This window comes from Phodopus roborovskii, unplaced genomic scaffold (assembly GCF_943737965.1).
Source record: "Phodopus roborovskii unplaced genomic scaffold, PHOROB, whole genome shotgun sequence".
NCBI lineage: Eukaryota > Metazoa > Chordata > Mammalia > Rodentia > Cricetidae > Phodopus > Phodopus roborovskii.
Window position 1 is genome coordinate 10,208,536 of NW_026126578.1, and position 16,921 is coordinate 10,225,456.

General features: G+C 47.1%; 1 protein-coding gene across 4 annotated transcripts in view; it reads left to right on the forward strand.

Annotated features, from left to right (window-relative positions):
• Positions 1-16,921, forward strand: part of Rasgef1a (RasGEF domain family member 1A) — an 82,347-nt gene that overhangs the window by 42,162 nt on the left and 23,264 nt on the right. The window contains exon 1 of one of the 4 annotated variants that reach the window (XM_051203635.1): positions 11,097-11,161. The exons of the other annotated variants lie outside the window; for them this stretch is intronic. Within the exon in view, the coding sequence (XP_051059592.1) occupies positions 11,144-11,161 (18 nt within the window). The 5' untranslated portion in view covers positions 11,097-11,143. Of the gene's footprint in view, positions 1-11,096; positions 11,162-16,921 lie in introns of those variants that run through there. 4 annotated transcript variants of the gene reach the window in all.

Consider the following 16,921-nt stretch of genomic DNA (forward strand, 5'->3'; position numbering starts at 1 on the left):
AGTTATTTTGTTTTAAATTTCCTACTGTGCATGCTTATTGTACATGGTCTCGTGTCATATAAAGACGTTCCGCACAGGTATATATTGTATATATTGTTCATTGAACATATTCTCCCTGCCCCTTCTGGTCCCTAGGTGGTTTTGGCTTCTACTTTCATGCCATATGTACACACATGATTTTGTGTTGCTCTATAAAATCTAGAAACAAACAACAGAATATGTATTTGTTTCTCTGAGATTGGCTTAATTAGTGTAATATGATTTCTTCAGTTGCATCCATTTTCCCACAAACCAAGTGACTTCATTCTTCTTTATGCCTGAAAACAATCCATTGTGTACACAAACAAAACAAAACAAAACAACAGTTTTTCTGTTGTTGGCTACCTAGTTTTCAATTATTGCATTCTAAGAGTTCTTTTTATATTCTGCATATTAGAGCTTATGGCATATGTAGTATGCAAATGTTTTCTCCCACACTCTATCCCTCTTCTTTCCTCTTCCCTCCTCTCCCTTTCGCTTCTGTTCTCCCTCTCTTGTCCTCCCCCCATCTTCCTCTCGCAACAGGATCTCACTGTGCATCCCAGAGTGGTCTCGAACCGGTCACCAGAGTGCCAGAATTATAGATGTGTGCTACTTTGCCTCAGTCAATTCCTAAATAGTGTCCTTTGTGGTAAGGTCCAATTTACCTGGGTGTTTTTTGTCTTGTTTTTGTTGTTGTTGCTTATGGTCTGGGTGTCATGTTCAAGAAAACATTGCCTAACCTAAAGTCGTAAAGATTTGCAGTTGGGATGTGCCTCCATGGCCAGTTTTCTCATTTATGTATTTATTTACTTATGGATGTTTTTAGTGTATTAAAAAATTGTTAGAACCAGGCTCAGTGGCACAGAACTGTAATCCCTGTACTCAGGAGGCTGAAGCTGGGGCTTCATGCTGGGCTACATAATGAGTCCCTGTCTCAAAAAAAAGAAGGGGTGCGGTCCCCACTGATGGTGCTGTCTCCGAACATCTAGGTCTACCTGGGGCCAGGCAGCTTGTGCAGCCGCCCAGCCTGAGAAGTAGAAGCCTTACCCCTCATCAAGAAGCTTTCTTTTCTGCAGCACATAGAATTATTACTGATATGCTCAGCTGCCTAACGCGCAGAGGATGATGACTGTGGGATGCCCAGCCGCAACTGGTACATTTACATTGCGACCCTACACCCAAGGCTCAGAAACCATCACAGAAGAGGGGACGCAAAGATTGCAACTCCCAGAAGACCAGGGCTCCAGCCTGATATCTCATCTTCTAGATGAGACAAGGATGATGTACCCATGAAATCCCACAATGTGTTTGTCAAAACAAGACCTGCATGATGATTGATTATACCAGTCAATGTGCCAACGTGGATGGGGGAAAAATTTCACAAAGCCCTACCTCTAGATGAAGAGCTACAGACAACCAACGGCTGCTGAGAGAAAGAGAATCAGTTTCCTCCAGGGAAAAGCCTCATGATGGGTTCTCCAATCCCAACTCAACCACAGTGGTCAGCCTTAAACATAAGTACATATGAACAACACTAATGGGCTCAGTAGGTTGGTGTGTGTGTGAGAGAGAGAGAGAGAAAGAGAGAGACAGAGACAGAGAGACAGAGACAGAGAGGGAGAGAGATGAATTTGGGGGATCTGGGGGAGTTGGGGGGGAAGAGGGAAGGAAGTAAATGATATAAATACAGTATTAGTGTATGAAATGCTAAAATACTTAAAACTTAGAAATAGTAACAAAAAGAGGGGGTTGGGTGATAGCTCAATCAGTAAATGCTTGCCATGCAAAGTGTGAAGGCCTGAGTTTGGTTCCAGAAAAGCTGGGTGTGGTGATATATGCTTGTAACAGCATTGAGGAAGTAGAAATGGGCAGATCTGCGGGATTCACTGGCCAGCTGGCCTAGTCTAATCTGTGAGAGACCCTGTCTCAAAAAACAAAGTGGACTGCACTCAAGGAATGATGCTGGAGGCTGAACTTTGGTCTCTAAACATGTACACTCTCACATGAACACACACACACACACACACACACATACACACGCTCACGTGCATACACAACTCTCTCTCTCTCTCTCTCTCTCTCTCTCTCTCTCTCTCTCTCTGTCTCATCTAACTTTGGGGATCCACAAATGAGGGAAAACATGAACTATGTCTTTTTGAGTCTGGCTTATTTCACGTAATGTAATGACCCACAGTTCTGTCCACTTTCTTTAGACGACTTTTTTCTTTACAGCTGAACAAAATGATATTATGTATGTGTGTCACATTTGCCTTATCTATTGGCAGATATCTAAGTTGGCTCCATTTCTTGGTTACTGTGGGTAAAGCAGCAATAAACATGGATATGTAAATGTCTCTGTGGAATGTTGATTTAGGGTATTTCAAATATTTATCCCAAAAGTGGTGTAGCTGGCTCTTATGATAGTTACATATTAGTTTTTTGTGAGAAATTTCCATACTGATTTTCACAGTGACTGTACTAGTTTACCACCCCACCAGAGACTTATTATGGTCTTTCTCCTCCACATCCTCAGGAGTATTTGTTGCTGGTGCACACACAGGTCAAAAGAAGATATTGGATCCCCTAGAACTGTTTGTGAGCCACCCAGTAGGAACTGAACCTGGGTCCTCTGCAGGAGCAGAAAGAGCTTTTAACCACTGAGCCATCTCTCCAGGCCCATCACTTGATTTCTTTCTTTAACTTTTAAGAATTTTATTATTTTGTACACGTGGGTGTTTTGATGGCAGCACAGACATGCAGTGAACTCAGAGGCTAGAAGAGGGCGTCAGATCCCTGGGGACTGGAGTTACAGGTAGTGGTGAGCTGACATGGGGGTGCTGGGAATCAAACCCAAGTCCTTTGGAAAGAGCAGCCCGTGCTCTTAACCTCTGAGCCATCTGTCCAGCCCCTTGTGTGATTTTTTGGTGCTTGCTATTCTGACTGCATTCCCCTTACGGTTTGTTGTTGTTCTAATTTTACTTTAAATTTTTTTTTGTGTGTGTGTGGTATGTTGTATGTGGTGATATGGTGTGCACGAATGCTATATATGTACTTGTGAGTGTGGGTTTGTGCACATGTGTATGTATGTATACATATATACGGGGACAGATGTCAGTGTCGGGTGTCTTCTTCAATTGCTGTCCTTATTCTCTGAGATACTCTCTTACCGAAGCTGAAGCCCATTGACTTGTCTGGACTAGCTGGCCATTGCACTTCAGGAATTCACTTGTATCTGCCACCACAGTATTTATTAAGGTTACAGGTGCATGTTGCTGTAACCTGGCTCTTGCATAGGTATTGAGGATCCAAACTCAGGGCCTCATGCTTGCAGACAGGCGGTTTACGAGCTAAGCCATCTCCGCAGTCCCTGTATCCTATTTTTGAGAGGTGTCTGTTACGAGCACTTTCCTGCCAACCTAGTCCCAGAGCTGTATCCCCAAATAATACACAGAGATGCTGTATTAGATATAAAACTAGCATTTCTTATTGGCTAGCACTGTCTTAAATATTAACCTATTTCTATTAATCTAAGTGTTTCCATGTGGTCTTATCTTACCAGAGAGAGGGTCTGGACCTCTTCTCTCAAGTCCCTATATCTTGACTCTACTACATCTCCCAGAATCATCCTTGTCTCCTAGTCCCGTGCTTCTTGCTTTCCTATTGGCCAACATAGCTTTATTCATTAACCAATAAGAGAAACATATTTACAGAATGACATCTCCCATCATCTCCTCTTTTCTGTTTTAAAAGTTAAAAGTTTCTGTTTTAAAACCCTTTAAAAGGGGGTTTTAACTTTAACGTAGTAAAATATATAACAAAACAGTTATTAAATAAGAACTATAGTTAACAACATTTAGTCCATTAACATTTAGCAAGATTTAAAGAAAATATCCCATCATCTAACCTATCTTTGTGAGTCTAAAGTCTTATATGTAATTTATCTTTAATCCTAACTAAGGAAAACTATAACCATAACTATCTGTCTTCAACACCATCAAAGACCACAGAAGGATAATATATAAACTCTAGAAATGACAGGGACAACTTGCTGCCTGGTCAGTCACTTGAAGTTCTTCTGTAATGTTCCATCTTCAGCCTATAGGCCATAGTGTGTCTGGCAGACTCCTCAGCAAAGCAGGAAATTTCAAACTGTTCCACCTGTGATGGCAGTTTGTCAGTCACTTTTCTCTGTGTCCTGCAGACTGTCTGGCAGACTCTTCCATGAAGCAGGAGCCCTGTAGCACTGTCCATCTTGTTTTAGCAGTCACATTTCTGTGGGTCCTGCATGTCCAGTTTATACAGCATAAAGTCAAACAGTTCAGAGTCCAGACACTAGCAGTATCTTGCCCAAATGGCTAATCTTGCCATAGTGGGAGTAAACACCATAATGCATTTCTTCAATGTCCACCTTCCTTTCTGATGCAGTTGGTGTTGCCAGGAGCAGTTGTGCCTCATGTTAAGAAAAACCCTAAACCATTTTAAATGCCATATTCTGAAGGTCTTTGAAAGGTTTGAAAATTATCTATCTGTCTTAAATATATCTCTATAAATTAAGAAAATCTAACTATAAGTTTTGACTATTATAGATGGCTATCATCTTAATTACACATTACATTTTTAAATGAGCTATATAAACACAATACCTAAACAAGAGGAGAAATTACAAAGGTGACCTTAAATTTGTATCAATAAAGGAAAATCCATCCCAAAACAAAAGTATTCATTTCTATACCATAACCCCCTTTTTGCCTTTAAAAAGAGATTGGTTGTGATCATTAACCATTTATAACTTACCCCATTTGAATGAAAACAAACATTTATAGACAATATTTGGGAATTTGGGTGTGGTTCTTTCCAAATTGCTTCCTGTTGGTAGGGCATGCTGTTTTGGGATCCTAAGAAGATGCAGAAATCCTGACTGTAGTGGTCTGCAAGGCTGCCTTGTCTCAGCTGTTTTGAATGTTGGATCACCTGGGACACTGTTTCAGGGAGTCTTGCTTGATCAAACCATGTTAGTCTGGAAGGAATCCACAGCTTTTTATTTTCTGTGGAAAGAAAAATAGAAAATAGAAAAATAGAAATTCTTTTCCCAGTAACCTGTCCTTAGACTTAAATTTTGAAGTCAAAGCATTTTTAAATATATAAATTGGATTAATTCAGCAGCATTGATAATCAAGCATATTTTAGCAGTTGTTGTTCCTTCCTTAGCAATTGAGCAATTCAAGGACAACACAATAGCATACAGTATCCAGACTCTGTGTATTTTCCATTTTTATGCGGCTTTTCTTTATTACTCTATTTCTTTTACTTCTATTTTTTCATTTATTGAGACTGGGTTTCTCCGTGTAACTTTGGCTGCCCTGGAATTCACTCTGTACACCTGGTTCACTTAGAAATCACAGAGATTTGTTTGCCTCTGCCTCCTAAATGCTGGGGTTATAGGCATGTGCCATCACACCCAGCTACTCTCTTTCTGTTTTTTTAAACCTCTTTATTCTGTTTTTTTCTCGCTCTCAAGGCTAGGTATATTTTAAAACACATTGTAAAACTTTAGAGGTTTTCTTTCTTTCTTTCTTTTTTTCCAGAATGTGTCTTTACTGTAAATCTTTATCTTTTTCTGGCCATGAGTCTTTTATCTGTTAAACATCAACATTGTTGAAATGAAAGCCACGGCTGTTTTAGCCGCCATCTATCCAAAATGACGAGGGTATGTTTACCGCCAGCACTGAGAGCTGTCCTCACTGCCTCGGTCTACGCTGCCATCCAGGAGGCTATCTTTTCTCCACTGTGTAGTACTTTTGTCAAACACGCAGTGGCTGCTGCTATGTATTTATTTCTGGGTCTTATATTCTGTTGGTATGTCTGTGTCTGGTTTGGGGTCGGCACAGCACTGTTTTTTGTCACTATGGCTCTCCAATACGGTTTGAGATCAGGTATTGTGATAATCCTTTTTGCTAAGGATTGATCCGGATATATCGGAGTCCTTCGTGTGGACTATAGGAATGTTGGGAATTGTTAACAGTGTGAAAAGTACCTTATAGCATTTGTATGTATGTATGTATGTATATATGTATGTACGTATGTATGCATTCATGCATGCATGTAGTTTTAGGCAGAATCTCACTGTGTAGACCAGGCTGCCTTCAAAACTGATAGAACTCTGTCTGCCTCTGCTGAGACTAAAGCCTGTACCACCAGAGCAGGCCTTCTTCACAGCTCTTGGTCTGATCTTTTTGCTTTGTGTCTTAGACATCTTGACTTTGTCATGTCATGGAGAGGTTCTGGCCATGTGTTCCTATGTGAAATTTGTTCTCTGGATTTGGGATATTTTCTGCTATAGCCATTGGATAAATTTACTGTACTTTCTGTTTCAGTTTCTCCTTTAGTTCTAAAGATCCTCAGGTTTGGCCTTTTGGTCATCGTTCAGATTTCTTAGACATTGGCATTATGATTACCCCCAGCCTCCTCTCGATGTTTGAATATACTGTTTCTCCTCATGCTTTCCTGCCGTCCCCGACATTATTTCCTTTCCTAGCTTGAGCCTATTGGCCATATTTTTGCTGGCCTTGTTTGATTCGTGGAGCTTTTACTCTTCAAAACTTAGATGTCCCCTGTCTACTTCAGTTTTCTTGCTGACTTTCTGCCTATGTTGCTGACTTTTTTTTTTCCCTACCCATAATGCTAATTTCCTCCTCTACTATACTGAACTTTCCCCCGGTGCTGCTGACTCTCTTCTCCAGGGCCTGGATTGAATTAATCCACTTGTTTTCATTGTCCTCAGGTCATCCACTGAGCCTCTGAAACCTCCATCTAGCATTTTACAAGCCTGAGTTCCATCACTGAGTTGTGACTTTTGGAGGAGTCATGCTGTCTTGCTTATTTACATGTCTTGAGTTTCTCTGTTGCAACTGCGTCTGTGTTGTCTTGTTATCACTTCCTGCTTTATTTGAAGACCTTCTTATTGAACGAACTGTTCTTGAAGGCTCAACCCCTAGTGTAATTCAGAGAGGAGAAAACAAATGGCTCTACGAGCACCATCAAGCCACGCAGGATATGGATATACACTTAAAACATTGCTGCCACTAATACATCACCACTGAGTGTAAAACTAAAAATGGTAAAACTACTACTGTGAAGTTGGAAAATGTTCAGGGGAAGTGTGTAGATAGGGAATGAGATAAAGGAAGGGGGTGAGGAGATGGGAGGAATGGAGAGAAGAAAGGTCTTTAGCTTGTTGGGGGACAAAGAGAGGCGGCCAGGGTCCCAGTGCCCAACGAGATCCTGCCTTCCGGTCAGTCACCTTCTTGTCGGAGATGTGGTCAAGAGCAGACTGGAAGGGCCTTGGGGCTCAGGCAGTTCTACCTGCTGTGCCATGGCTCTTTCTCAGTTCTCCTCCTCCAGCCCTCTTACTGTAGCTTACAAGATGAAGTGGAACAAATAGTTCATGTCTAAGTCAGGGAGTGCAGCGTGTTGACTTCCTGTGAGGTAAACACCTGGGTGATGGGCTCCCAGCTCCAAGGGTCCCTTCCCTTTCTTCCCCGCTCCTGCCCCAGCAGGGACCTTTGCCGGGTTCATGCTAGACGTGCCTGGGACTCTAGCTCAGGATGTATGTGCTTGGTTTTCTTTGCTCTAAGACATGGTGCTGAGACCCACCCAACTGTGGTGGTTGGTCTCTGTTCTCAATGTCACGCTGAGTCTGTTGTTTGGAAACGCCACACGGAAGCAGGTGTAAATCCAGGCCTCTGCAGAGAAGGCCTGGGTTGTTTTTAGTTGGAAGCCATCACAGACAGTGCTCACATGCCTCTAGGTGTGAGTCTGAGAGTGTTTCTGCCAAGTCTGTATTCCCAGGGTGGAGCTTTTAGACCCGCACAACCCGCACATGCTCGGCTCCCACAAGGCTCTCCTTCTCATGGCTGCCCTAGCCATGCTGCCCCTGCCCGCTCAGAGTCATGGTTTTGTTACCTCCTTGCCAGCATTTGGCATTTTTCTGCCTTTTCATTTTTACAAGTCTTGTGGGTGTGTAGGATTCTCACACTGTGCTTTTTTTTTTTTAGTTTCTCTCTGTCTGATGACTAATAAACTCCAACGACTTACACTTACTGTCCTCTCATGAAGTAACTCTTCGTAATTTTGTTCCTTTGCACAAACAGGGCCTTCCGCTGCTTTTGACTCAAGTTCTTACGTAGCGTGAATCTGAGCTCTGTGTTGGCTATCCCCACATCCTCATCTGTATCCCATCCCTCATCCTATATCCTCGCCCCTATTCCATATCCTCAGTACTCACTGTATTTCTACCCATTGCTATGTTCAAATCCACTTCTGTTTGTATCCATATATCAGGGTCACTATATCCACTTACTGTCCACATCCAACTCCACATTAGTGCCCACATGCACACAAGTACATACATAATATATGTTCCACAGATGGATTCCCCTATGCTCCTGTGCACAGACATGTTAGTTACTGGTTGAGCAGTGAGCAGATAAAGCTCTTACTCTTGTGGCACTCATATTCTTTTTTAAGACAGACCAATAAGTAAGTGGAAAGACAACGTTAGATTGAGTAACTCAAGGAGGAAATTCAGTGATGAGGAAAGAGTGCCAGGATGGAAGCTGACCTTTAAAATATGTTGCCGAGATGGCATTTAGTTGCTTAAAGGGGAGTGGCCCCACACCTGGGGGAGCATCCCATGCCAAGCCAGGTTAGAGGAGCTGAGGTCCTTAGCAGGGACAGCATCAGAAGGCCCCAGGACTCAGACTGTCATTATGACCATCAGCGAGACATTGCAGGTTGTACACAGAGTGCCCAGACATGACCTGGGTTGATGGGGGTCCCAACATCTGCAAGGACAGACAAAACACTAGGGCCTAGCATCTTGTCCTGGGCATATGACAATGGCCCAGGTCACTGTCATCATAGAACCAGGCTTCCTTGCCTTTTGTCCCATTATCCACTGGGTAGTTTCTCATAGACAAGGACTGTTCCAGGCCTCATACACAGCCTCCATTGTCTGGAGCAAGAAGAGAATGTCTCCTCCTCTGTGCCTTGTCAACAACCCCAGCAGGTGCCTTCAGACCACATCACACCTCCACTTCCTAAACTTAGTAAGGGCAATGGTGTCCTGGGTCAGGCCCCACAAGCTCTTGCTGCAGGATAGGTTCACATACAGCTTTAAAAGCCGGACGCCTTACTGGAGTCAGCCCTTGGCTTGCCAGCTTCCCTCACCCCTTGGACACTGGAACGGATGTGGATTGGTGCATATGCGAATGCTGAGGCCAGACTTGTGACAAAGACAGCCCCATCCATGTCTGCCAGAGATGGGGCTAGATGGGCTGTCCCCTCCCAGGGCTGGGGAGGATCTATCTCACTGACCATCTTGACATCGCTGATGACATTTGTGAGTGAGCACTACAGGAAATGACTCTGGGGCAGCACTGGGACATATCAAGGGGCCCCACAACCATCACCTCCCTCCTCTAGCCTGAGAACTGTCCTGCTCATAGGGGAAACCTTGCTTTGGAGCAGGTGGCAACAGGATTGTTGACTGTGCATGTGGACTTCGTGAGAAATGCCATTGTCTTCTGAGGACCTGCATGTGCTGTAGGGTCAAGGAAAAGGGCTAAAGAAGGCAGAGGCAGTTACCCCAGATACGGGACTTCCGTTTCACTCCTGTTGGTATTAGAGCAATCTGAAGCTATGGAGTGTCTCCAAGGTCCCAGCATCGGAAGGTCTAGGTGGGTCTTAACACACCAGGAACCACCAGCAGAGGCCACTGTGAGCTTTGCATCCTCTGCAACAAGATGGAGAGATGGAAGAGAGGGGAAGTGTAAAAGCTGTGACCCCCCTCCCAGTCCATCTGTGGAGCTGGTCCAGGATGTAAGAAACACTATGGGGTCTGACGCCCCTAAGAAGGAAAGTGAGGCCCAGCTCCATGCAAGCTGGGAGAGAAGTAGGAGAGGTAGGGCCCAGGAGGACAGCGGTGTCTCCAGGAGGACAGCTGTGTCTCCAGGAGGACAGCTGTGTCTCCAGGAGGACAGCGGTGTCTCCAGGCCTTTGTGTCTTGGTGTGTGTGTGTGGGGGGGAGCAGTAAATGGGCCCAGCATTCCGAATTCCTCCAGACAGAACTCACTACCCAAGAGGCAGCCTACTGACTGACGTCTGTGATGGTGGGGTGAGGGAGCTGATGAAGAAAGAGGGGAGGGAGAGAAGGGCAGTTCTCCAGGCTGCTGGGCAGAGAGCAGGCAGGATGGGGTGGCAGCACTAGGCATTTTCACTGGGCTGGGTACGGCCTGGGTCACCAGTGTCCATCAGGCACGGTGCCTGCCCGAGTGGGGTTGTCTCCGCCCCCTGGGGATCCTCTGGTGCCATGGATTCCAGCTGAGAGTCTCCCTCAGCTCCCCAGTGTGGCCTGAGTGACCAGCTGTGACCCCCCCACCCCCCAGAACCTGGCCCAGTTCTCCCTGCCCTCCCAACCTCTGCCTCGGTAGTACTAGATCCCCAGAGAGGGTGGGTGTTCTTGGATCAGTCCATCTCTGCCATTTAACTCTCGGAGCTGGGACAGCTGTGGGAGGCCATCACAAGGCGAAGGTGAGAGCGACCACCCTGGCAGGATTCCTTTTAGTGCCGAGGCCAGACTGAGATTCACTGTGCCACAGGCCATGCGCACCTCTCGTGCTCACTCAGATTAGTCCTTCCACAAAAGCACTGCTGTATCCCTGGTGTTTGCTTCAGGAGATGGGAGCACAGAGAATTCAAGGCGCTTCAGACCAGAGCTGTGTGGAGTGAGCACCTGTCAGGGGAGCTCTGTAATGTTCGGTCTCCAGGGAGAAGAGGAAGAGGCCAGCAAGAGGAGATTAGGGTCCTCCCTGGATGTCACCAGCACAACCCACCCCACACAGAGCCTCGACCCTTCCATTACGCCACTTCCAAACCCAGCTCTGAGCACCCTGGCCGCATCGCTTACTATCTGCCCCTCCCAAGGTCCTGTCTAAGCGGTTCGCTAGCCCCGCCCTGGTCGGGAGTGGCCTGGAGGGAAGTCCCCCGCAGGGGCGGCGCTGGCTCAACCTGGGAGTCGGGCTTCCTTGCCGCCTGCGGGTCGGTAGCGGGAGCAGCAGCCAGGATGTTTCTGGAGCCTCAGGTAGGGCTGTGGCAGTGTGGGACAGGGGGACAGCAGGTCTGCAGCGCTCCAGGGTAGTGTCTTGACCACAGCAGGATCGCAAGGCTAAGGTTTCTATGTTCTCCAGCTTGGGAAGCCAGGGCCAGATCAGGAGGGGGCTGACACAGGAGAGCCAGGGCAACTCTCTCCTCTGTTCCTACCGGACACCTGCCGCCACTTGGGCCTCGCCCAGGGCGCAGCTGCTGCCCTTTTAATTTGTGCTGACTCCAGACACTCTGGTGCGAAGCACCACTTGAAAACCTAAGAGGTGGGGGGTGGGGGGGAGGTCAGGAGAAAGCAAAGGCTGCCCAGGACGGGACAGACTTGTAAAGAGCAGTGATAACCCTGGAATTTTCCCTACCCTTGGGCTCAGAACCACTGTTTACTCCATAAGTGCTTGGAGAGGGGGCGGCCTGGGATGGAGTGGTTGATCTTGTGGGAGGTGTGTGCTTGTATGTGCGATGTGTGGGCGGGAGAGAGGACGTGTTTATATATGGGAGGTTTAAATGAGAGCCGTTAAGAGGCAGGTGTGGGGGCAAGGCTGTGCCTGTGCCTTCTCAAATGCCATGTGTTTAAAGAGTGCCCAGTGTGGGCAAGGCAGCAAATTACCCTAAAATTAATTCTGAGACTAAACCGCTGCTGTTCCATCACAGCTGTTCCGTAGAAGCCATGATGGTCAGGGAGATTCAGGTGCACTATGATAATATAGTGTTTCAGGGCTCCTTAGCTTGGGGGAGGCTAGACCCGGCCCAATGCAGACCAGTAGTGATGTGGGAGAGTGGGACTAGGGAGCCAGCACTAATGGACTGAAGATGCAGGATATCTAACACACATTCATTAAGCACCTACTGTGTGCTGGCACTTCGGTTTTCTGGGAGCTAAGCAGGCCTCAGTCCTTATTCTCATGGAGCTCATTGGGTTTCACTAAGTCAGTGGTTCTCAACCTGTGGGTCGCGATCCCTTAGGGTCAAATGACCCTTTCACAGGGGTCACAACTCAGATACCCCGAATATCAGCAATTTGTGCTATGCTTCATAACAGTAGCAAAATTCCAGTTATGAGGTAGCAACGAGATAATTTTATGGTTGAGGGTCACTGCAACATGAGGAACTGTATTAAAGGGTCGCAGCATTAGGAAGGTGGAGAACCACTGTTGTAGATAAAAAGCAGGGGATGTTACATGGTGATAAGGATGGGAGATGAATGCAGAGGACCAGTGCATCCCAGGAGAGCGTCAGGAGGGAGGACTCCAAGAGGGTCAGTGCATCCCAGGAGAGCGTCAGGAGGGAGGACTCTGAGAGGGTCAGTGCATCCCAGGAGAGCGTCAGGAGGGAGGACTCTGAGAGGATCAGTGCATCCCAGGAGAGCGTCAGGAGGGAGGACTCTGAGAAGACCAGTGTATCCCAGGAGAGCATCAGGAGGGAGGACTCTGAGAGGACCAGTGCATCCCAGGAGAGCATCAGGAGGGAGGACTCTGAGAGGATCAGTATATCCAGGAGAGCGTTAGGAGGGAGGGTGCTGGTTATTTTGCAGGGACAAAACGCTCGGTGTCAGTGGCTCATGGCACAGGTGCTTTTCCTCCACTGGCATCCACCCCGGGTGGCCTCTGCTCTGCCCCACACTCCATGCTAAGGAAGCAGGTGGATATGGTCATATGACAGAGAGCAGACATCCCTGCAGTGGCGTCTTAGTGTTCTAGCTCAGTGCCACACATCATTCTACTAACTACTAGGGGGTTATGTATGTGCCCCACCCAGTCTCTCCAGGACGGGTGATGACAGCCTGCTTCCCCAGGAAAGGATGCATGGCACACTTGTGCTCAAGAGCTGACTACAGTGTATGGTGATGTTTGTGCCAGTCTTTGGCAGGGTGGCCAGGGGAGGCCACCGAGATGTTCTGTGTAGAGGGACCCTGCTGGAGAAGAGCAGGGAAGAGCTAAGTGGAAGGGAAGGGAGCATCCAAGAAAGGCAGGGCAGGCCCAGGTGGGAAAGCCACCTGTGGGCGAGGTTGGGCTTTTGGGAGTACTGCAGACCAGCATGACAGGCTATGGCCCTATGGTCCTAGAAGGGATACCTATGTCTGGGGCCACTAGGCCATCATTAGATGCTTCATGGGGGCTAAGGACAGAGATGACTATAACAGGACTATCCAGGAGACAGATCAGGGAGCCTAGACTCTAGTAACAGAGACAGTAGATGAGACAGGGGTGATTCAGCGTGTTTTGATGTAACAACGAAGAGGCCTTGCAGGTGATAGCATTGTGGCGTTAGGGGCTGGGCTGGGGTGTAGGGGTCATTAGCCTCAGCAGAGACCAGAAACTCCACAATCCTGCAGGGATGGTGTGGGTGGCATGAAATGTAGCTGGAGGGTGTGCGTTCTGGAGTTCAGGGAAGTCTGAAGGGCTTGCTTGAAGGGCTTGCTTGCTCCATCCCCGTGCCCTCCAGCTGTGCTTGCTGCCCCTATCCTGCGGACCCAAGCCACTGTGACCCTGTGTGTGTGCTTCTCATCAGAGGCAGCTGAGGATTACAGCCTTTGGTTGTGGTGTCCCTGGGGTGCCCAGGGCTGGGAGAAAGTGGGCACAGCTCTCCTGTCAGCTGCCCCCGTGAGTGCTGGAGCCCAAGATTGGCAGGTCCAGGAGCAGGGGTACAGCACCTCTGTTGGATCACAAGCCCAAGACTCATGGAGACAACAGGGAGGGGCAGTCCGGGAGCTGCTTGGGAAAGAGTCATGTGCATGTGCAGGGTCTGCCTGTGGAAGCTGTCCACACTCTGGGTATCACCCTTTCCAGGAGCTGCTGAGGGTGACCAGGGCAGCCCGGGTCTGTCTGGACTGCAGGGACAATAAGGAGTCTCCCCGCTTTCCTGTCCTCACTGGAAACCCCTGATCATCCCTGGAAACTCACCTCAAAACCCATCTCCAGGAAACCCCGACCTCTCCCTGCATTTGCTTCTGACCCTTGGGCCTCCCTGGCACCCAGCACTGACCCTTAGCTTTGAGGAGATTTGTCACAAAGTCTGCTTTGGTGGCAGACACTGAGGTCTCTCCGGCAGCATAGTCTGAGAAACAAATGGGCTCGTTAGCTGAGTGGGGGGGGGGAGAGTACACAAGGAGTAGAAATGGTCTAGTCCTGTGTCCCGCTTTTACATCCAGAGAAACTGAGGCCCAGAGAACTCAAAGCTTGCCTAAGTTTAATCAGAAGGTCAGGAGTCAGAGCTGGCTGATTCCAGGGTTCCTCTGCTGTATCAGGTTCTAGGCTGTCTGTGTCTCTGAGACCTATCTGAGGTCCCCAGGCAAGGGAAGCCCAGAGGCAGAACTGTTTAAGGACACTAGAAAACCCCAAGTGACCCTGGGGTGAGTGATGGGGGAAGTATGAGGATGTAGGGCTGGGGGAGGACAGAAGATGGAACTTCTGCAGGCCCCTGGCCCGTGGCCTCTTGGCTCTTGGTTAATAGACTTTGGGGAAACAGCCCTGCCCCAGATGCAGTGTGCCTTCCTGCTGGGACTGGATTCCGGCATTTCCCAAATGTCAGTGTGACTGCCTGGAATACTGCCCCTGTCTGCATGGGGCCTGCAAGTGTGAGTCAGAGGAATTCTGTGGTTGAGAAGCTCCAAAGAGTAGGGCTGCCAGTGAGGGGTCTCATGGGGTCCTCTCAGCTTCTCTCCCCAAGGACAGCTATTGATTGATGAAATCAAGGCTGCCGAGACACAAACTGCAGCAAGAGGAGCCCTATGCCCTCCCTGGCTCCCCACCATATGCCATAGAGGAGGAGCCAACCTCATTCAGAGGAGGCTGGAGCCCAGCCAGGTGGGCTAGGGTGGTCATCTCTCTCTCTCTCTCTCTCTCTCTCTCTCTATGTTTGTATGTTTCTGTGCCCCCTCTTTGTGTGTATGTGTGTGTGTCTGTCTGTCCATGTCCAGGGGTAGCTGAGCAGGTAACAGTGCAGGCCTACTGGACACAGTGGGTCTCTGAGCTGTGGAGCCCGAAGAAACTGGGAGGTCTGGGGAAAGATGCACACAGTTAAAGAGACACGTGCACACTGATATGTATACAGACATACAGATATAGTGATATATATATATATATATATATATATATATATATATGGAAACACAAGAGAAAAACACAGATACACACATGAATAGAGACAAGAGAGAAACACACATGTAGATACACAAAGACACATGCACAGAGATACACAAGCACAGAGATAAGCACACAGGACACACACAGAGGTATATAGATAGATAAACAGAGGGAGACACATAGCAGTATGCAGATGGCAGACAGACACAGACTCATAATATACAGACAATGATGCACAGATAAAGAGAAATATACACATACATAGTTACATAGAGATCGATACACAAAGACACAGAAATATACAAACCAGGACACAGACACAGATACATATTCCTAGATACACAGAGAGATGCACCAGAGGCATGGAGATAGATACAGAGAGACATACAGCCAGGGACAGATATACAGACACATAGGTACACACAGAGGTAAACCCAGATGTACATACAAACAAACATAGTTACTTAAAGACAAACTGTAACACAGAATCATGCCAATATACATACCACCCTCATCCCACTGCCGCTAGAAGGGCATCGGGTACCTGTCCTACTTTGTGTGTGTGTGTGTGTGTGTGTGTGTGTGTGTGTGAGAGAGAGAGAGAGAGAGAGAGAGAGAGAGAGAGAGAGAGAGAGAGAGAGAGAGAAGGAGAGAGAAGACCTGCACTCAGGGGAACTGGAAATGGGCAAGCTCTTGATTTTTAATGAATATATACTAGAAAACTGATCACCAAACTCGTTATTTTTATCTTTAATTTGTTCTTGGTTTTTCAGGATTTCTCTGTGTAGCCCTCATTGTCCAGGAACTCACTCTGTAGACTAGGTTGGCCTTGAACTCAGAGATCCAGCTGCCTCTGCTTCTGAGTGCTGGGATTAGAGGTGTTCTCTGGTTTTATCTTGAATAAATTCTTAAGTTAGTTTCCTAAAACAAAGAAATTAATATTATCTCCATAAGGAAGAATCACTTCTCCATTCTAATGTGCCTTCTAATTTTGATTTTTAGTTTTGTTTCTCAAAAGATCCAAAGCAACATTTTCTTGTGGCGGTGGGTGGGTCATCCCTGCTCTGCCCTCTCTGCACTGAGGACTGCAGTGTTCCCCTAAGTCTGCCATTGGCCCTGTAATGCATGCAGCCACTTGTCATTGCCCAATCCTGCATTCACTGGTGATGGACTCAGTGAGAACAGATGTGCAGTTCCATTACATCTGGGTGGTTCAGCTAGCACAGCCATCAGCTGTCTTGCCTCCTGAGCGTGTTAAGGTGTTGGTTTACCTTCCTGAATAAGTCCTGCTGGGTCAGGCTCTGTTGTGTTTTAAAATGTTACTGAGTTCATTTATCGATTTGTGCTGTTTCCTGGTGTATTTTTCACCTCTATTTATGGGCGTTTCACACTTCCATTCTACAGATGTTGGTCACATCTGGAGGTCTTCGCTATATTAGCTTCATACGATGAACAGCAAAGCTTTTCTGTATGGTATGTAGCTGAAGTAGTTTATTTATTTAGCCTTGCTTTTCTCTTTTCTTTTCTTTCCTCCCTCCCTTCCTTCCTTTTTTATTTTTTTTTTTAGAAATTGTCTCTCTATTTAGTCCTTATTGTTCTGGACTTACAGTGTAGGTCAGGCTGGCCTTGAACTCACAGAGATCTACCTGCCTCTGCCT